The 22133-nt window shown below is 33.3% G+C and overlaps 1 protein-coding gene and 2 pseudogenes across 1 annotated transcript; 1 reads left to right on the forward strand and 2 right to left on the reverse strand.

Moving 5' to 3' along the window:
• Positions 1-199: 199 nt before the first annotated feature.
• LOC140842318 (uncharacterized) lies at positions 200-4016 on the forward strand (annotated as a pseudogene).
• A 3571-nt stretch (positions 4017-7587) lies between these two features.
• LOC140842319 (uncharacterized) lies at positions 7588-9919 on the reverse strand (annotated as a pseudogene).
• A 5783-nt stretch (positions 9920-15702) lies between these two features.
• LOC140842320 (small COPII coat GTPase SAR1A) lies at positions 15703-19031 on the reverse strand. Its single transcript, XM_073210106.1, has 3 exons — positions 18792-19031; positions 18571-18702; positions 15703-16337 (listed from the first exon to the last, which is right to left on the reverse strand). The coding sequence occupies exons 1-3, from the start codon at positions 18918-18920 to the stop codon at positions 16017-16019; spliced, it is 582 nt and encodes a 193-aa protein (XP_073066207.1). The 5' UTR covers positions 18921-19031; the 3' UTR covers positions 15703-16016.
• Between the last annotated feature and the right edge of the window lie 3102 nt (positions 19032-22133).

The following is a 22133-nucleotide window of genomic DNA, read 5'->3' on the forward strand; positions in this document are numbered from 1 at the left end:
TGAATAAAGAGTGAGTCTCATGTGAGACCGTCTCACGGAATTTAATCTGTGACGGGTCAATCCTACCCATATTCATAATAAAAGTAATACTCTTAGCATAAAAAGTAATATTTTTTCATGGGTGACCCAAATAAGAGATCCGTCTCATAAATACGACCCGTGAGACCGTCTCACACAAGTTTTTGTCCTGAATAAAATGATTTGTTGGATTGGTTTCTAGATTTCTGCGTCAGTAACAACACGTTAATTTGTGGAGTCAACTTTAATGGGCCGAAAACGAGCCCAAATATGGCCATTTCAGTTGTGGGCTCATGAACAAAGCAGAAAATGACACGTGTTTTAAGAATGAAGAAGCACGACAAATGATTCCACCTCAATTGAAACAAACACCTCCTTCAATGGACGAATTACCATCTTTACCCTTCTCTTCCAAGGTAATTCCCATCTTCATACCCCTCTCTTCTTCCTCCAGAAGCTGAATCCACTTGCCTCCAAATGCAGCATCTTTCTCAGCAATATTTCGGTTCTTACAGTGATTTGAACCGCTACTTTTGCCAAAATGCCTGAAAGTAGGCTGATTTTAGCGTATGAGGAGCCTGCCAAACCCTTTGCCGGAGTTCGCTTTGTTCTTTCCGGATTCGACTTTGGTAGAAAAGAAGAGGCATATTCTGGGCGGAATTTCTAGTTGTGATTGATGATGTATTCTTATCAATTCGGCTGCCGAAGTTAAAATAAAATGTTCTGACTTCAATTCTTAAGTTGTTTTGATTTTGTCAAGGCTTTTAGATGGCGGAGGACTGGATGCTGTAAATTATGGTTCGGATTGCACTCACGGGATTGTTGATAAGCTTGTTTGCGTGAGTGTACGCTGTCAAGCTTGAAATGCAAATCCTCTTATTCAACGTTGAATTGATTGTTGTACACTCACATCTGTTGATGTCAGAATGATCCCGTATGTTTTACTGCACGAAGAGATGGGAAGACACTGGTGACTGGCTTATGGGTTGATCACAGTCTTGATGTGGGAATGCCTGTTGATTCTACTTCCATATGCTTTCCCATGGCCATGCTCCTAATGAGTTCTTTTTGTCCTAATGGGAAAGGCATTTACTGTGGCAAGTTAAACAAGTATATCTAGCTCTCTTTAGTATGGACTTGCAGGGTTTTAACTATGTGCGCTGGTTGTTTCTGTGTATGTAAATAAATTCCATTTTTTATGCGTGTCAATCTCTAGGCACTTTAAGATTTCAATTGTTTTTCTCGCCTTGAAGCGCGTCTCGTGAGTCGGCTTTGGTTCTATGAAATGTTATGAAGCTTTCTAGGACATCGAGGCCTTGTTTCTATGAATTGATATTTGGGTCTCTGATACAGTAAGTTCCCAAGGTCTGGTCCTCAAGTTTACTTCTATATCTTGCTTTTTCCTTTCTTTTAGTGCGTTGACTGTGAACATTAACTCTTGATGACAAATCACTAAAGGTACCGCTTTGATGCAAAAATATGGCAAACATCTGTTCTACTAGTACCCCGCGCTTGTTGTATTTTTCAAGATTTGCTGCTTTCTTTGTCATTTCACATGCATTGAAATTTCATGTCATGATATGTTCTTTTTTTTTTATATAGAACTTTCAGCTTTTTTTTTTTTTTTTGCATAATTCAAGGTTTCTTGCTGGTCATATATAGGCCTGTTAAAGATTTTAATGGAATTCCGGGTGCCCGACGTTTGATTGTTTGCTTGACTGGATACGAACGACAAGACCGAGATGATATGAAGGTTCTGTCTATTACTTTTTTTCTGTACTGGAATAAATAGAACCAAACGTAGCAAGCTGTATTCTCTATCTGTGCAACTTTAAGAACATGGTTTCTTGTCGGATGGAAGTAGCTGAATGTATCAACAATTACACGTTATCTCGCCATAACTTCTTTTCTTTAAACAGACCATGGTTGGCTTAATGGGTGCAAATTTTTCAAAGCCACTGGTGGCAAACAAGGTCACTCATTTGATATGCTACAAATTCGAGGGTAGTCTATTTTCTCTCCTGTTTATCTAGTATACAGAATCTATGGTATGCAATACATTTTCATAGCCTTGAGTAGTTTTGTTATATATATTTCTCATTATCGTCTTATATATCCTATGGCTTTGTTTACTGTAGATAGGAGTTCTTTGTTGTTAGCATGAATTCAGTTTTTTTTATTTCATTCATGTGATTTCCCGAGTCTTAGTACAAATGAAAGTGATGCTTATCATAATGTATATTTCACACCATGTTTGAACAGGAGAGAAGTGTGAGCTGGCAAAGAAAATAAAGAAGATAAAGCTTGTCAACCATCGGTGGTTGGAACACCGGCATGCGGAATGCTTAGATTTGGTCTTCTTGCCATTGAGTAATTGATATGGTTCGCACATGCCAAAAAGCATTTTCTTCACTGTATTTGAACCTTCTTTTATTTTTTTATTATTATGTGTAAACTTTTTACAGTTTGCAGGCTTGGGAAATTCATTCAGAAGCGGATTACTGTAAGAGGTGAGTTACATGGTTTATGTCATTTGTAATTATCTAATCTAGTTCATGCATCTTTTTTATTTTTAATCTGTATCCTGTCTCATACTTTTGGTTAGGGCTTTCAAAATAAAAGGCCTTGGATTTTCAATGAACAAGCTAATGAGAGCATATTAATCATGCTACAGTGGATTTGAGATTGAAATGGAGGCTGAAGCTAAGGATTCCGAAGAAGAGACAGAAGACATGACTTCAATAGTAGATGCAGGAAGGAAAAATGCTGCCAGTCTTCAACAGACACTGTTTCAAATAAAATTTCCTATGAAATGTTTATCTAACTGAACCTATATATAGGGTAAATGTTGCAATATTAGTGAGGTCCTGATCAACTTTGATTCTGCATCAGTTTTGAATGAAGCTCATCGTAGGCATCTTGATCTCTTAAGATCTTGTACTGCCAAAAGTCCTGGAAAGATGCCCTTTGAAATGCCATCAATCAGAAGTGAGGAAGAAACGGTGTCTCGTAAGGTTGAAAATGTATTTGCTTCAGCCTCTAATGGTGCTAATAAGTCTCCTGATGCTGATGTGTCCAAATCTAGTAGCAAGAGTCATTGTAAAATTACTTCAGGAAAGTCCAGTCTCCCTCTAATATCAGAAAGAACGGAAACTAGTGGAGGAAGTACATCTGTCTCAAATGTTGATAAACTTTGCGTTGGTGGTGGTTTTAACTTATACTCGGAGACGCGCGGATGGAACTACTTTTAGTGGGCTTAAAACACCTATAAAGGGAACCATATCACACCTTGTGAATGAGCGAACTGCTACATCATCTGATAAGAGTCGTTTGAATGGCATAAGAAAGGCCTGAGTGAAGATGGTGCAATCAACTTAGAAGCTCCTAGGAAATGGCTTCTTCATAGGGAGAAAACTGGTCATGGCGCATTTTATGGAATGCTTATTATCATATATGGGGAATGCATTGCTCCTCCATTGGTGTGTTTTTATCCTTTGTTTATGTTCATTTTGTTTGGCGATTTTTTTTTCATAGGGTATCTTTATCTTAGTTGTTTCGCCCATCAGGATACTCTAAAACGAGTCGTGAAGGCTGGACATGACACCATATTGGCAACTTCGCCTCTTTACTTACATTTTCTCCAATCGAGGATCGATTTTGCGATGGTTAGTCCAGGCATTCCCATGGCGATATGTGGGTTTGAGAGTTGTCAAGACACGAGGTACCTTTCGTCTTAGCTGATTATTTGGTAGAATACGTGTGCAATCCCGTGAACACGATACAATATGAAGAAATCACTCGAAAATCTTGTTAGAAGAGGTTGTTGTGTAAGAAAAAGCGGCACATATCAATTTATATCATATCAGAAGAAGAATGTAGGAAATGGCGACGATCATAGCTTATAATTTTGAAAAACGATATATGAACCACCTCAATTTTAGAAAATTGAGACGCGCATGCGCCTCTTCTTTTGACAATAAGGCTCCCGAAATCACTTGTTGATGTGGTATAAGAGACATAATTATCGTGATTGAGGTTTCTAAGCACACATATCATAAGAACAAAATACACTATTTACAGAGAGTGTTGGGGTGGTTAGAAAGTTTCAATCGGAGAAGACCGGAGGTGACGTTTTGATCTGCATATTGATTATCATGTTTACAAATGTGTTGAAACATGAATTTTGAGAAAAATTCTAATAGGTCCAAGAACACCAAAAGAAAACGGCATTGATGTATCATGTCAAGTATGTGTATCGGGGGGATAAAGGAGATGAAATGTTGGTTTGTGCTGACTTGTATGAGCGACCTTGTGTCCACTTATTAATCAATTCTCACCTACTCACTGCGCATACATATACCTCATCTTCTTTGTCCTGTCACACAAAACAAAAACATTGGTTCGTACGTTGTTTTAGTCTTACATTGCTCCTCCTATTCTAACATTCAAGAATCCAAGACGATCTTGGGTACGTGGAGGCGAGTAACAACCTTAGAAAATGAGCGAGAAATTAGTTTTTTTATCAGTGAATAAAATATATTAAACAGTCAATATAATATTCAAAACCAAGTGGATTCTGATATATTTACACGATAATATAATATAAAAAATTATCTATTTCACGGAATTCATCTATTTAATTTAATAAATATAAACGGATCTCTGTCAGGATAAACATTTGAAATTTATAATTGGCTTTTCTTGATGCTTAATGTATAATAATACATTTTAAATATTTTACAATACAGATCCCTCATTATTTCTCCATTCTGTCCTTCCCAATATTATATTAATTAATGAGTAAATTACTATATAAATAAAATATGGCAAAAAACTTGTGTGAGACGGTATCATGGGTCATATTTGTGAGACAAATTTCTTATTTGGGTCATCCATGAAAAAGTATTATTTTTTATGCGAAGAGTACTACTTTTTATTGTGAATATGAGTAGGGTTGACATGTTTCACAGATTATGATCCGTGAGATCATAAAATATTATTATTTCTTTTCTTTTTTTCTTCTTTTTTATTGGCAATTATTCAATGTTCACATTAAATATTAATTCCCTAAAAAAAATTTATTTTTTATTTTTATTTTTAGTAGCACGTGACTCTTAATGAAGACACCTTTATCTTCTATTGCAATCCAACTTGTGAAACAGACATTATATTTATCCTTTTTGAGATAAAATGTTTTATATACATGTTTTGACCTTCGTAAATTTAATTTAAACCATGTATTATATTTATCTCAAAAGTTTTTTCATTGAGAGACAAGGTAAGATGGGCATCTTTTGAATAGTTATTATATATTCCCCAAAACACAACATCGTTGTCGGGGAATGCCTGGACTAACAATAGCATAGATCAAAAAATAAAAATAAAAATTTGAGACACATTTAAATAATTTTTAAACAACTTATAAACTGTTTTAAAAAACTAATTATAAACTCGATCAAATATCAAGAATATATATCATTGTTGTAAGGTTATTTTTAGTTTGAAAAATTATTATTATTATTTTAGAACGAAATATTTTTATTTGAAAGTTAATTAAACACGATTCCACCGAGTATATATATATATATGTATATATATGTATGAATGTATATATATGATCCATGATGGATGTCATGTATGTTATTGTAAATATCAGGTTTAAAAGTCCAATTCAATCATTCACTATATTGATTTTCAGCAGCACCATTAGTTGTTCTGATCTTATTATATTCTTAGTCCCTGACTTGAGCGTCGGAAGAGTTACGCCGAGATACCCTCCTGGCCCTCTTCTAACGGTCATTTTTGTGATTTCAGGCTTAGAGTTAATTCGAGGTCTGCATTCGGTGTTCTATCACTTGTTGTGACCAAACCCTAAATTTTCAGTGAGTATTAATAATATATAAAAATAGACATTTTTTTGAAATCTTATATTCATAATTTAAAACTTTTTTTCTAGTTTTTATTTTTCCTACAAAGTGAATCTGCAGAGTTGCAAAACTAAGACATATGTCACATGCATTATATTCTTCAATTTTTTTTTAAAAAAAGAGGAAGATAATTTTGGACTATATATATATAATTCTTGGCTTGATGGTGTTTGTAACAATGGAGGGGACCAAAGGCAAAGAAGTATAATGAAGAAAAGTAGTCCTTTGTATTTTTTTGGTTGATTGATAATTATTATTAAACATAGAAAAAAACTTTATTAGCTAATTAAAATCATCATCATCATCATTATTATTATTATCATTATTATACTTCTCCATCTTGTTTTTTTATTATCTACGCTAGAATTGGAGAGATTTGAACTCGAGTCAAGAGACGACATTGTGTGTTGATAACACTCCTCACTCGATTTCCTAACTATTCATCCTCGTGGATTCTACTTCTACCAGAGATTAGGAATGAGTCTCATGTGAGACTGTCTCACATATCATAATCTGTGAGACGGGTCAATCTTACCGATATTCACAATAAGAAGTAATACTTTTTCATGGATAACCCAAATAAGAGATATGTCTCATAACTACGATCCGTGAGACCGTCTCACACAAGTTTTTGTTAAGATTAGAGTACTAGTACTAGGTCAATCCTATTTTATATTCTTAAATTATTATTTTTTGGTCATTATATGTAATTTATAATTTTTTTAGAAATATAATCAGTCTTGATTCCCTCCACAAGAATTTCTCTCTTTGAATTTTATTTTAAATAATGAACGTTTGGGCTCTGTTTGTTTGTTTATATTTTATTATTATCCGGTTCCTCCGCGTGGGAACATCGAGTTTGTAATTAATGAATGACAGCAGTTGATCCAAACAAATATTAATGGCAAGACGAATTATGTATTTTATTTATGTATATAAATAATGCAAGCATTTTTGGCGAATTCATATATTAGGCATGGCGTGGGATCGAAGCCAAAAATAATAATAATGACCTTCTGCAATGAACTGTGGGAGTAATAATAACTTAGGGAGCATTCTTTTATAACTCGATTTCATTTTGATTTTTGAAATTCTAGCTTGGACCAAACCCCTTTTTTCAGACTTTACATTGAAACAAAGGCAAAAATTTACTAAAAAAGTTTTCCGGATAGTATTTTATGATACAAATTTTTTATTTGGATTATCTATAAAAAAAATATTACTTTTTATTGTGAATATCGATTATTTAGATTATCCATAAAAAAATATTAGTTTTTATGCTAAGAGTATTATTTTTTATTGTAAATATCAGTATAATTGACTCGTCTTGCAGATAAAAATTTGTGATCAAAACTTTCCATAAAAATTGTAGGAATACCAAAAAACACACAAAATAAATAAAGGGAAATTCTACTTCCAGAAACTAAATGAACAAGATATCAAAATTTTGACCATTTTTCCTAGTACGTTTGTACATTATTTGCCTCCTCCTTCGAGTCAACTGGCAAATTGCATTCGCGTCTACGGGCAAAATCAAAAATGCACGAGACCCCATTATAAAATCAATAGTTCTTTAAAATTCTATATTTTTTACGCAAAATTTTGAAATATTATTTGATTTTACGTATGGAGTTCGTGCTTCTTCTTTTTTTCCGCTCAAGGATCACGAATACAATTTTGCCAAAGCTAACCAACCACCTGATAATCACCGTTACTTAACAGCTCAATGCTTCGTACTTGACTGTCATCGGACGGCTGAACACTGTCTGAGACAGCAAGTTCCCGACGGCAGAGTACGTCACGGCAGAAAACTCCTTGAAACACTGATGCTGGCGGGGTTGTCAAGATCATGGTACTTCTATTCTTGCAATTCGCCGATTCTGAGATGGCTGTCGGAGTAGAATCTATCTTAGCGGCTGAGGGTTGCGGGATGATGGCGGCGGCAGTCTTCTTTCTTTGTATTTCAGCAGATTCTTCGTCTAAGATTGTTGCCATTACACTAGTGTAGCCTTTCTGAATCATTCTGTAGAGGAGCAGAGCCGATAACTTAGCCCGATCTCGAACTGAATCCACATATTTCTCATCCGCAAACTCGCACCTTTCGATGAAACTCGACCGATTTATCGGGCTTGTGTTTGAGGTTTAGCAACACATGAGCTCTTTCTACCTCTGATCTGGAGCATCCTCTTCTCAATCCAATCAGCGCGTAGTAATCGACGTGCCCGATTTCGCCGGCAGCGACCCTTTGCTTTAATTGCTGGATTTTCGAAGCCAATGAACATAATTTTCCCGGGATTTCTCTATACTGGATGTTTTGTCTCTTCCAGGCAGGTCCTGGTAATTTTCGATCGCGAAGAATCGAATTGTACAGAAGTTTCAAGTGTTCGAGGTCGTGGAGACTATCGGCCAAACATCCGATGGTTTCAAATAAAGTCGCTCTAATTGTTAGCGCTTCAGTGCAGCTAGTGTCTAGAGCTAATGCTCTGTTGCAATCTGCTATTGCTTCCGCTATTCGACCGGCAGATTGAAAAGCCACGGCGCGGTGAACGTAGCATTCGGATAGGAAACCCTGTGGAGCACCCCGACGGCCATCGACGATTTTGGAGAAATGACGAATGGATTCGGAGAAGAGACCAGCGTCGAGGGCCGCTAATGCTGCCGTCTTGCGGCGTACGAGGAGTTTTATCTGGCAGAGGATTTGGGAAATGCTCTCGGACTCGGTTTTTGGCGGGTTTTGTGGATAATTATCAGGCTTAATGTCGTCGGAGAGAGGGAATTTGTTGGATGTAAATACGTCGTCCGATAGAGAAATGCTTTCACGGCGGAAGGCGGCGGTGGCAAGACGTTTTCCGGTCTGGAGAAGCACCATCGCGTCCTCCATTAAGCCCAGGTGGCAACATGCTTTGCCTAATACAGAGTACCTGTTGGATAATAGCATTTTTCAACGAATCAAACAGAAAATTTTCGCCAAGAAATATGATTTTGACATTTTTAAACTTTAACCTGAGATGGTTATGGTGAAATTTCAACAGTGGCTTCAGGCGATTTCGCGTGATCTACAAGGCACTCTCTCTCTGAATCTAAAATAATCAAGCAGAAGAAAAATGGGGATCAATTTCAAGCATACCTCCATAGCCCTTCTCTCTCGACGTTTTTGCACAGCCCCGCCATCACCTTCTTCTTCAAATCGGACACAGAGAAGCACTTGAACAGAGTGTCGTTGCGATCCAGAGGGCCGCCGTCGGAGGAAAGAAGCTTCTACTTGCCCCTTCGACAGCTGGGTGGATGAGCTATCCGATGACCCCGACGACGAGGCATCATCGGAGACCACCAATTTCAGGCTGGGAATATAGTCCTGAAGCATATCCGAGACCTCCTTAAACCGCCGGAGATACAGCAAACACCGCGCCTTCAGCTCCAGAGCCACCTCCATGCGCGGCGCCACCGCTAGCGCCGCCTCTAGAAGACCTAACGCCGACGACACATCCGAAGCCTCTTGCGTGGCAATCAACATCTTCGCTTCCCTCACATACCTCTCCACCATCTGCATAACAGTATCCCAAGAATCAATCAGTTCCCGCAATCCATAACCAAGAATCAACAAACAAAACATTGAACAATATAGATGGGTACCTTTCTATTGGTTAGCCACCAGTGTTTCTTCTCCCCCCCGCCGCGAGACGGAGACACCGTAGCCATGGAAGAAACCAAAGAATCCGAATCAACCACCGAACAACTGGAACTCTGCGTCGCTCTGAGACGATTTATAGGCGAAAAACTCACCACATTTTAATGGAAAGTTTTGCAGAGATTGAAATAGTTAGAGAGGGAGAGTAAATAGTGTGGGAGGGGGGAAAGGGCATTAAACAAGAATTGCCAGCTTTGACCTGATATACAAGCTATGATCCATGGCTGGCAACCAGATTCCTCTCTCTAGACTCCTACACTGCACACAGGGATGGTGATGGCGAATAATATTATTCTTTTCCAGTGATCATACTAAACAAAAATCATATGTTTCATTACCAAAGACATTATCTAATTAAATACAAATCTTGATTTCGTAATCAAATTTTTGTGTGATATAATTTTGCTGAAAATTGCCCGCGTGGAGGGAGGTCAACACACACAATGAGGCTGGCAAGATGGAAGAAATTGAGTTTTTAATTTGGTCAACCAAATTGATATTATTTCAAATCGTAATTAGTTTGTTTTTATCCGAATAAGATTTAGATTTTGAATGTTGTGAATGAAGAGACAAGTGTTCAAGAAATATGTTTTTCCAATCACATTCGACTAGGAACTGAGCCTAATGTTGTGTAGTCACAAAAACTTAGTTTCATCTTTCCATTTCAGATCTCTAATCTGATCTTATTTATAAAAAAAATTATTATTTTTATATAAAAATATTAATTTTTACTTCAAATATAGATCAAATCGATCAGTCACATAAATAAATATATATATATCAATATGTGTGTGATACGATCTTGTTTAAAAAAATTTGTTAAGATATTTGGTTAAGATAAAGATGACATAATGCAGATAAAAATATTTGTGAACAAAATTTGTGATCTGTATAATTTTGGGATAGTATATTTGGAATATTATGTAGAAATGTTCAAACCTTTTTAAAAAACATGTTTTAATTTTTCAAACTACTTATTGTTGTATCTTATAATCTTTTATCTTTTAAAAAGAAAAAAAAATATTATAAATTCATAAGTTCAAGATATAATGACTAAAAATTACATCAACCAAATCTACATGAAATCACAATCTAATCTACATGAAATCACAATCTTTGCGTTGCTTGAACTAATAACTTAAATAAGTCGGATTTTTTATTTATTGGGAGACCTTTAAAGAGTTAAATAATAAATAAAATATATATTTTACTATTTATTAAGTTTAAGCATATTAGAATAACTGTTTTTGGTGTCTTTGGTCTGTTTTTTGGTTTCCCTATTTTGCCCCTATTTGATATCAAAATTACATTTTTGTTTTTTTTTTAATTTCAAAAAACATTTTTTTTATTTTTTTATTACAATTATTCAAATAGCACTTTAGTACCTCGATAATTTGTCAAATTTCATTTTAGTCCATAAATAATTATAAAAAAAAATTGTACACACACGCACTGCGTGTGCAGAGTTGCTAGTTATTTTATTAAGTTTGAGACATTTAGAGTAACTAACTTTGGTGTCATTGTCAGTTTTAATAATTATATATATTAATAAAATGTTAAAATTTTAATGCAAGTTATTAGTAGTTGAGCGTATAGAGTAATTGTGTTTGGGGTTTAGGTTATAGGTTCACTTTTCACCGAGTTCATTTTTTTATTCTTTTATTTTTCAATTTATTTTTTAATTTATATATCAAAATTACAGTGTAGTCCTCCACTATTTCTTATAATTATATCTCCACTATTTCTTATAATTATATTTTAATCCTCATTTAAATATAAATCAAATGAATTATAAAAAATATTATACAAGCACGCAATGAGTACGTCGATGCACTAATAATAATAATAATGTGTGAGCCACCAATTCTTTTTTTATGCGTTTTTTATTTTATATTTAATAATAAAAATATATATAAACAAAACATCATATACCAACGACTTCGCAATTAAATTATAATAGTTCCATATTATATTTAAATCACTGTTATATTATTATTAAATAATTTGGCAAAAACTTGTGTGAGACAGTATTACGGGTCGTATTTTGTAAGACGAATCTTTTACTTTTATCATCCATGAAAAAGTATTACTTTTTATTCTAATAATATTATTTTTTATTGTGAATATCGGTAAGGTTGACCCATCTCACATATAAAGATTCGTGAGACCATCTCACAAGATACTTACTCAAATAATTTTACGAAGAATCATCAAATCTTACTGTAAATTGTCTACTTTAGATTTTGGATATTCTATAATCTACTTACTCAAAAATCGAAATATGTAAAAGATGTACGTCATTCTTTCGAATAACAATATATTTAAGTTTGAGTAGACCTCTTGTGAAACGGTCTCACGGATCTTTATCTGTGAGACGGGTGAACCCTACTTATATTTACAATAAGAAGTAGTACTCTTAGCATAAAAAGTAATATTTTTTTATGGATGACCCAAATAAGAGATCCGTCTCACAAAATACGATCCGTCAAACCGTCTCACACAAGTTTTTGCTTTAAGTTTTTTTTATTTAGCAAAGCAAATCTACACGTTTTAATTTAAAGGTTTTAATTAAAAGAATTGTCTTTTATTTTAAAAAAATGTCATGATTTATGAGCAGAAATGTTTATTATACCACAGTTTTGGTGTAACATTAACAATAATTAATAAATAACAATACAATTATGACGGACGATGGTCGTGAAACTTCTACGTGGATTGCCCATCTACCTCTTTAATTTGAAGGTTAAAATTCATAAATTCTGAAATCGCACACCTTCAATGCATTTTTTGCTCAGCCACTTTTACAAATTTATAGTTATCATCGTTTTTTTTTTGGAATAATACACACATGTCTATGTGTATATATATGCATGGACAAATTGCATTTTTAATTTCAAATAGTGTTATTTTGTGATCTGATTACTTATATTATCAAATTTCATCATTAGTCACATATCTTCTATTTTTTGTAATTTTAATATTTTTTATCATTAGTATATGATATTACACACATATCGTCAAATGAACACCACATTTGTGCCACATTAGCGTCATGAAAAAAAAAAAACTAAAATTAGAAGAAAAAACAAAAATAACAGAGTTAGAATGAAATTTGATAATTTAGATGATCAAAATTACAAAAGACAAATGTACTTAAAAAAAATACAATATATGTATAGTTTTGATATATTTTACACTTACCGTGAACATTTGTATGAACATCGATGAAGTGATATTTACATATTAAATATGATAAAATATAGAAAAATTATATATCTAATAGTGATCATTTATATGAACATCGATGATGATATTGACATATTAGATATGATAAAATATAGAAAAATTATATATCTAATAGATGAAGATCGTTGTGTCAAAAGACCATTATCACAAATATATGTATGTATATCGAGTGGATAAAAGTGAGTGATCAATTAGACGTAAGGCACAAGATTCATGCTTTCCTTTTTTGGGCTGTATGCTTTTGATTTCACCCAAATCGATTAACGAGCTGCACATGAATGAATGTGGATAGGATGGATGGATGGATGGATGCACAGGCAAATATTAATTAATTTAATCAGAAGTACTATTAATTGATTATGGGTTTGTCAGATGCTTCGATATGCTATCCAACCCTTTGCCCACTTATAAAGTAAAAATAAAAATTAATCTTCCATGAATTTATGAGCAATAATAATTATATGAAAAGTTTTGCATGATTTTGCAGGCAATACAACCCAAACATGTGCTACACCTAACGGGTCACATTTTAGTTGTCACCCTAATTAATGGAAATGGGTGAATTCCGCATAGAGGGTGATGATATGGTACAAGTTCCATAAAAAAATATCCCACAAATTGGTCTAGACATGTTTTTTTTTTTTTTTTTGATAGATGTAATATTAGAACAATCAAAATATGATATTTGAGATATTCTTCAGTTTAAAATATTTGAATTTTACTGTTACAACTAGGTATAATTTTTGATAAAACGACAAACATTCAGTCTTAATTTTTTGATAATTTGATTAGTCGTCGCAATTTTTTCACATAAGTAGTACAATTTTTTTATTGAGTGTTAACGTGATAATTGACATCGAACATTACTGACATATCAGACTAAATATAATTTAAAAATAAACCATTTATTATACTGTAACCAACTTTTGACTAATTAGAAGACAAAAAAATGTTTTATTATCTTCCTTTTCCCGATTAAAGAACGTGTGATGCAGAGAACCATCACACATTATATATATAATATATATATATATATATATATATATATATATATATATATATAATCATGATTGTCACACATCTCAACTTTTGAAAATAACATTGGTACTCCTGAATCGATTGCAAATTGCATCGGATGGATGGATATACGACCGGATTCAATCGCTATGAAGCGGCTATATAAATTTGGGTAACTTGAATCGATATAAGGTCTGTAACACGTATGGAATATAAGATGATCTTTGTTAAAAATAAGTTTCATAGCTAAATAATGACAGTCGAAAATATTAACTTTAGATATGAATCGGTGCGGATAAGAATTTACTCTTAGATGAATTGGGATGAGTATATGATCTCTCGTGACCTTAATGAGCGGAATCTGGAGTCCTAGCAAACTCGACCCAAATAGAAACCTCACAATCTTTGTCCACCTCACATTCGAGGGCGGAGCCACGTTACTTTCACCCGGGTTGGTCCTACATTTTTTTAAAAAAATTTATATGTAAATTTTGGATAAATTTGATATTAGTTCTGGTAGATCAATTTAAAATACTTAAAAGATTTTAGAATTTAAAATTTTAGAGCGAGTAGAATCGGATTCTTGGTTCCGTCACTGTTCACGTTTCTTATGTTATTCTACAAATATGTGGACGGTTGACTATATTATTTAAGACAAGTTTGCTCTCAGTGAGAAAGGGCAAAAATTTCTTTTGGTTCATGCCCATTTCGAATTGGAGTTTGTTGGGGATACCTAGAAAAATATTAGAATCACATTATTAAAATGCTTTTTCAGATTACAGAAGGAAACTTTGTGGGGAAGGGAGGCACCGAATGCAGCAAAGTCAATAACACTGACAAATAAATTGGAAGAATTCGATCCCTTTGACTGCAAGCAAATCGCAGACTCTTGGACACGTAAGTTTCCAGATTCTTTTGCCAACCAATTACACTAGTTTTTTTTATATTTCATTCGTATCTTGGCATGTACTACAATTTAGAATAATGAGAACTTTTCCTACAATGGATGATTTTTTTTTTTATTAAGAAACAATATTGGTTTCATGAAGTTGGTTTAGATTACTTAATTAATCAGAATTTGGTTCACTGGAATAATTTGACTTCTTTACAGTTTTTAGTTATTTTTTGGTTGACTCGACGTCGATTGTTATTGATATATGATATCTCAGTGTTTAAAAAAATGATTTAGAGGGCCAAAACTTGATTTTTTGCTCTTTTCCCATATTTTTTGTAAATAAAATACGGTGTTGTAAAATCTTTTCTGGTTTACCTGGCGTATAGCTGCTTTTTCATTATATTATAACAATAAGAAAGGTAAAAACCTGCAATTAGCAAATAAAGATTGATTCGTGAATACGAGTGCATGCATGCATAGCTTTGTCATCGAGCCCATCCCAGAATCTGCCTTTTGTACAGTGCACTTTTCACTTTTCAGACATATTTAAATCTATTACATGTGTTTTTTGAGCCGATAACTTCTTGTTTTGGAGTGGACTTCAAGCAATAGAAAGTCACAATCAGAGTTCAGCAAGCATTAGTTGATTAGATGTAATACTTTCTATGCACATCGTGGCATGGGCTGGCCTGTCCGTTCTTGGCCTGTTTCGTGTCACTGCCTAGCTCAACTTGGGTCCCACGTTAAATATTTGGTGGACTCGTCATCATATAATAATAGGTAAAGTGGATTTAGTGGGACTAAAAAGGTTAATCCAGCATACGAAAGATATATCCCTTTTGTTGCATACATGAAAATAAAATTATGGGGAAAAATAGATATTAGATCACCCCTAGACTTTGAGCTTGAAGTGAAATGGGATGCCTGATATCCCCAATATGAACTTGTCCTTGTACTTTCACTTATAATTTAACTTGAGTTGGTTTTGAAAGCACCAAAGTTGGCAATAGAACAAATAAAGGTGAGCCCACCAAATTACATCATGAACAAACTTCAGATAAAATCATACAAAGCAAATACAGACAACCAAATTCTTATCTCAAACCTGAAATGAATCAAACTTCACCCCTCGTACACCAATTGTTAGGAGAAGCGGTTCTCTCCCCCTAGCCAGACTGAAGGATTACTGTTATACTTCCAATTGTTTATGGAGCAGATGATAGGCCTACTTTATGTATTGAGACACCCATTTAAAGCCATCGCCATAGCCCATTTTGCGCACTATGCTGCACATGAATACCTCTAAAGGACGCACATTAGACTCCGCTAGATTCACCTTTCCTTTGCCGGTGGTTATACCAGTCAGCCCGAGGTGATAACGCAACTCATCTTCTGAGGCAGCATATGGTATGTCAATCTTGTTCCCCAAAATAAGAAACGGGACATTCGCGAGGGACTCATCAGAAAGGAGTGCGTCTAATTCCTTTTTAGATTCCGCAAAACGCTCCTTGTCATAGGCGTCCACTAGGTACACCACAGCATCAACCTGCACAAGCGCATAAATTATTAGAGGGAAGAACCCTTCGGATATTTGGGAGAACATCACACGAAGCAATTGGAAGCTCGGTTATTATTGTTTTCTTTTTTTGAGAAAAACAAACACTTGAAAAGGATTTTGCTTGAAAATTGTCATTCCACTCTCCTTTCTCCACAAGAATAAATACATATTTTGGATAATTTGGAAATGGTTACTCTGTGATCCAACAAATCTCAGCTGTCCCTTGCTTCATAGTGCATATGGCATTTTCTTGTAAAGTCAAGGATGGCTTGCTATCAACCAGCACACCATGATGTCTGATAAACCAGTCACTAAACTGAACGTTTATAACCAAGCTACATCTCACACACAGCTTAATTCATGCATATTTGCTTCAGCTAATGTGGTAATTCAAGTGGAGGTACGGTTAAGCACATTTAGATCACATCTGGTTATGAAGTATAATTCAATGAAATTACTTTACATTTTATAACCTATGATAAATGAACATACTCGATCACGGATAAATACACACATTGATTGCACAAAGGATAATTTAGATATGTTTGCTGTGAACATCCTTATATGAATATAAGAAATCCAATTTTATTGAACGTGTGTAGATATCAACAACCTGCATATCAAAATATTTCTCAACGCACGTTAAAAAAAGAACGTGTGAAAATTATCGAACACAGTGAAGTGTTAATTGGTTATCTGCCAAAATTAACTAGTCAAGATACTCTTATGAGTGATATTTGGATCGGTATTATTGACTCGAGCTATGCCGTGTCATTGAATTGACGTATGTTCGCTCTAAATGTCCTTGATGAATGACATACCACATTGTAACTAGAGTTTGTAAGAACTTCGGTGTTATAAATAAAATAATTTCGGTCACTATGGATGCATCTGATGAAGTGATGATCTTGTTGTTATTCACTTACAAATTAATAACATGAATTCTATTGTAGAAGGCAGATTAATTCTATGAGATATGCATGTCAAGTCAGTAACATGTTTTCAAAAGGTTTTTTTTACTTCCAGCTAAGCTTTTATTACAAGATTAACATCTTTAGTTAAACTGATTAAATGAACACATTATAACGTAAATGGAAAGTGGAAACAAACATACCAATCGAATAACATGAAACTTAACTAACTTTAATCTCTGATTGAAATAAGAAGAAATTTACGGTGACAAGCTATTTTCTTCAGTTTTATTTCATAAAAATCTTTTAGCTCCATTTTACAATATATAACTTGCCGACGATAAATTCAATGAATTTGATTGGTGCTCTATTAAAAAGTATGCTAAATTAGTAAGTTCTTTAAAACCAGCAACCAATAAATTATCAGGCCAATTAACCGCTCATTTTATTATATTTGTTTAGTCTATTTTCTACATTTTTGATCAATTGAAACAAAATAATGATCTCATAAATTGTGTAAAAGAAAATGAAATTTGAAAAATAACGGGAAAAGGTCAACAACTCTACTTGATTATTGATGTAAAAAGAATCAGATTCGGATGTCTATTTAAAGAATATAATGTTTTTCTTGAAGCAAGCACAACCAACTTAAATAAGGATATTATATGGCGATCCAAGATATGTTTAATATTCAATATTTCTAATGAAGACTATGATTCTGGTGATACAATCAAAAGAATATTTTGGAATCCATCTAAGTTAGCAAAGAGAAAGAAGATGCAAGAATTTATCACTATCACTTCTCAGTTAATTTTTCATTCACCCTAATTGATAATCGAGAAATAATTTTGTTCGTCACAGTAGCTCGTTCGAATTATTTTATTGATTCTAAATGAGTAACAAACTCATTTTTCTAACATAATTAACTGAAAATAGGAAAAAATTGAATACATTCCAATTCTAATCGGGTTTCCAATTCGGTCCCAATATTGTTTCCAACCTGGTTAAATATGGTCGCAAATCGGTCTCCAAGAGTCCAATCCCATTCCCAACTCGATTCCATTCCAATATCCAAACCAATTCAATCCGGTAGATCCAGATATGATTTCGGGTTGGGTTAGATATACAATCCCAGTAACCCCAGAAGGGGAAAAAACATAATCAGGTCCTGTTATTTAATTTTTACACAGAACCACTGTAATATAACAAACACCACACAAATTTCAACAAAATCAAGAATTCAACGAAACTATATAATGGTGTGAGGTAATCAAGATGACAACTTCAAGTCATGATCCAGCTGAATTTACCTTGGCATAGTAATCCTTCCAAACTCTACGGGCGATCTGATGGCCTCCCAAATCAAAAGCCTTGAACTTGATTTTTCCGATACTAAGCTCTTCCGAGGTCGGATACTGTGTCGGCTGATGCTGCACTAATCTCTGCATTCCAGCCCGGTCAATCAAATCACCGAGATTCACTCGTCAAATAAAGAGCAAAAGAAACGAAACAAGATGACAAAAAAAAATACCTCGTCCTTGAGCATGTGAAGGAGCGTGGTCTTTCCGGCGTTATCCAGGCCAAGAAACAAGATTTTGGCCTCTTTCTGCCATAATCCGAGAGATGCCAGCACGCCGTAAAACCAGTCCACGAGAAACATTTTTTGTGGGCGGCGACCGAATCGCGATTTCCGGAGATCTGGACTGGAATCTTGTTCTTTGTTTTTCTTGCGCGGGTGAGAGGGCTTCGATGATAATTGATAGCAATACTGAATAAGGTGAGAATAATCAATGCGGTGGGTTTCATGATTAACCTATCCTTTTTCACTATTGTACAGAGGAAAGTTACCGTTAACATTTACACTATTATTATTATTATTATTATTATTATTATTATTATTATTATTATTATTGACAATCTAAAATAATTATTTAGAAAAATATTATTGACAATCTAAAAATTTATTCTCACGCAGCTTTTAATAAATTTTGAAATATTAATAACAATTCTCGTGATTTATTATTATGGGGTTATTATTTTCGAATTATGGGGTTATTATTTTCGAAATTATATTTAATCAACTTTCGTTGGGTTGGGTTCAAGATTATTAATCAACAAATATATGAATAATTAATTGGCTCTATTATTCAAAAGCATATTAAATGAAGAAAAATGTTTTATATATAATAAGGGTCACACGTTATTTTTTAGATTACTCAAACGTATTTTTGAAATTAAAGTGTAATTAATAGATAACATAATTGTTAAACGAATATCAATTAATAATTTAGAATAATCAAAAAATTCAATCGTTTGACATTATTATTAAATGTTTAAAATCCATAACAATAAACTAAAATAAAACGGAGGAAAAAAGACGCTGTGGATAATACAGAGTTCACAAGTTGGGCCCGAACATTTGGGGCAAAAATCTGGACAATATCAACATCTACTTGCACACTAGATGTACTGGGCCTACAGATTCCGAGTCCATAAGTAATGGGCCAACTGTTGATCCGTCTCTTGCTCCAGTGTGTCCAATCAAAGCCCAGATGCAAGTGTGAACTTTGCTTGTGTATTTCCCTTTGAGACCTCAATATTACTTCCTATATTCAGGTACTCACTTATTTTCATTTTTAATTAATTTTTATATTTGAGTATTTCGCATTTGATTTAATATTCAAACAAAGACAAACGCCTTCAACATCTCCATTTTCAGTCAAGAATTAAATAATTGAATTAGTCAAGATTATTCAAATCTTGACTAATTCTTATTTTATAATTGATTGTGTTTAGATGAAAAAATTTGATTTGAGACGCACATTTAAGAGTTATTCGAAATCCATCAAAATTACTATCGCAAAATGCTTAGCTTGATTGAGAGTAAATTCGAAATTAACTCAGCAAGATAAAAACTTGGGTACTATTGTTGTTGTTGTTTCGGTATTTTTTCCAATTACAAAAATTATACACACTAATTATGTGTAGATTAAATCACGATCGGAAGAAAAAAAAAAAAGAAAAAATTGGAAGCAACACTTGGTGTGACCACTTAGCTTTCTGTGAGGGCAGTCCATTCAGACATGATTATTATTTGAGAGAAGCGATAAGGATGAGAAAAAGGATAAGCATTGATGTCAGCAACAACATTATATCTGCTATTTTATTTTGATGTCATCTTAATTTTTTTTAGTTATGAGTGAGTCTCATGTGAGACCGTCTCACGGATTTTAATCTGTGAGACGTATCAACCCTACTCATATTCACAATAAAAAGTAATACTCTTAGCATAAAAAGTAATATTTTTTCATAGATGACCCAAATAAGAGATCCGTCTCACAGCTACGACCCGTGAGACCGTCTTACATAAATTTTTGCCTTACCTTATTACATATAACATCGATAATTATTATTTTATTACTAATTTAATACCAATTATATGTGTACATTTATTTTTTAACACAGGTGAATTTTTTTATTAAAAGTAAAAATAATATTTTTGATATAAAAACTATTTTTTGTCCATCGGGTCGGACCGTGTTGAGTGCAATAATTGTTTGTGTTTGATAGAGTGATCGAACCGTGTTGTTTGTACTGTTATGCAGTTTAAAATATTTCAATTGTATAAGTACCACATGTTATAACTTTTGGCAAAACGACAAACGCTAGGTCCTACTATTAGTATCATAACGAATGTCACAAGTTCGATTCTCATTGATTGTTAGGAGTGCAATTATTGTCCATGTCTGGTAGAACGATCGAACCGTGGTACTTGAGCTATTGTACAATTTAAAAGATTTAAATTACACCATCCCCACCAGCTATAACTTTTGGTAAATCGTCAGACACTCATTCATACATATCAAATGTCTATCTTATGAAATTAAACGATTTCATGAGTTTATGTATATTTAATGAGAGTTTGCGTAATAGTTTTTTCTTTCTTTTCAATAGTTAATAATTAATTACCATCTTCTAAATTAAATAGAGATATATTATGGAAAAATAAAATAAATATTGTTAAATATGAATACATGTCTATGTATTTGGGTAAATGAAGAAAGAAATATGATCCATCTCATTATTGAGGACAATATGGGCATTTTAATTGTTTTCATACAAAAAAAATGTATAAACTTTGAGTGAAACATATTTAATTATATATGAACATACGGTCTCACATATCTATATCGTAGTTATAGAAACTTGTTTTTCAAAATTAATTTATAATACCATATTATAAGAGTATTTGTTTTTATTTTTTAATAACCTCCATAAATTATATTTTTTGCACAAAATTTATCAATTACCCCAAACATTTAATAGGATGGACCACCACCACTCCACTTCATATATGGAGCATAAATGTCTCCCATTAATCAAGAAGATGTAACAAGACAAAGGTATCAAATTATTGAAATTAAGGGATGAAAATGACATTTTTTCCTCTGAAATTAAATATAAAAATTCTTTTTTTTTTTACCTTAAGTTTTATCTCGTGCAATTTGATCTGCCAAAATGAAGGATGAAAACGAAATTTTATTTCCAGAAATTATACATAAAAAATCAAAATTAATTTATTTACTTTCAATGCAATTTGATATGCCACCGAACACCCTTATAAAATAAAATTCAAAAAAAAGAAAAAAGAAAAGACAAGCACAAGGAAATTAATGCGAACGCGATTGTTTGCTGTATCTTGAAAGTTAGATTTATTGTTGAATAACAATGCGCTTTTACTATTTTTTTAAAAAATAATTCAAACTGAATTGCATATACAGCAGTTTAGTATCTTAATTTTTATACGTATTGTTGGAGATTTTATAAAATATTAAATTTTATTTATATATCAGTTTTAATTAAAGAGTTACAA

The sequence above is a fragment of the Primulina eburnea genome, chromosome 10 (assembly GCF_022965805.1).
Source record: "Primulina eburnea isolate SZY01 chromosome 10, ASM2296580v1, whole genome shotgun sequence".
Classification (NCBI taxonomy): Eukaryota; Viridiplantae; Streptophyta; class Magnoliopsida; order Lamiales; family Gesneriaceae; genus Primulina; species Primulina eburnea.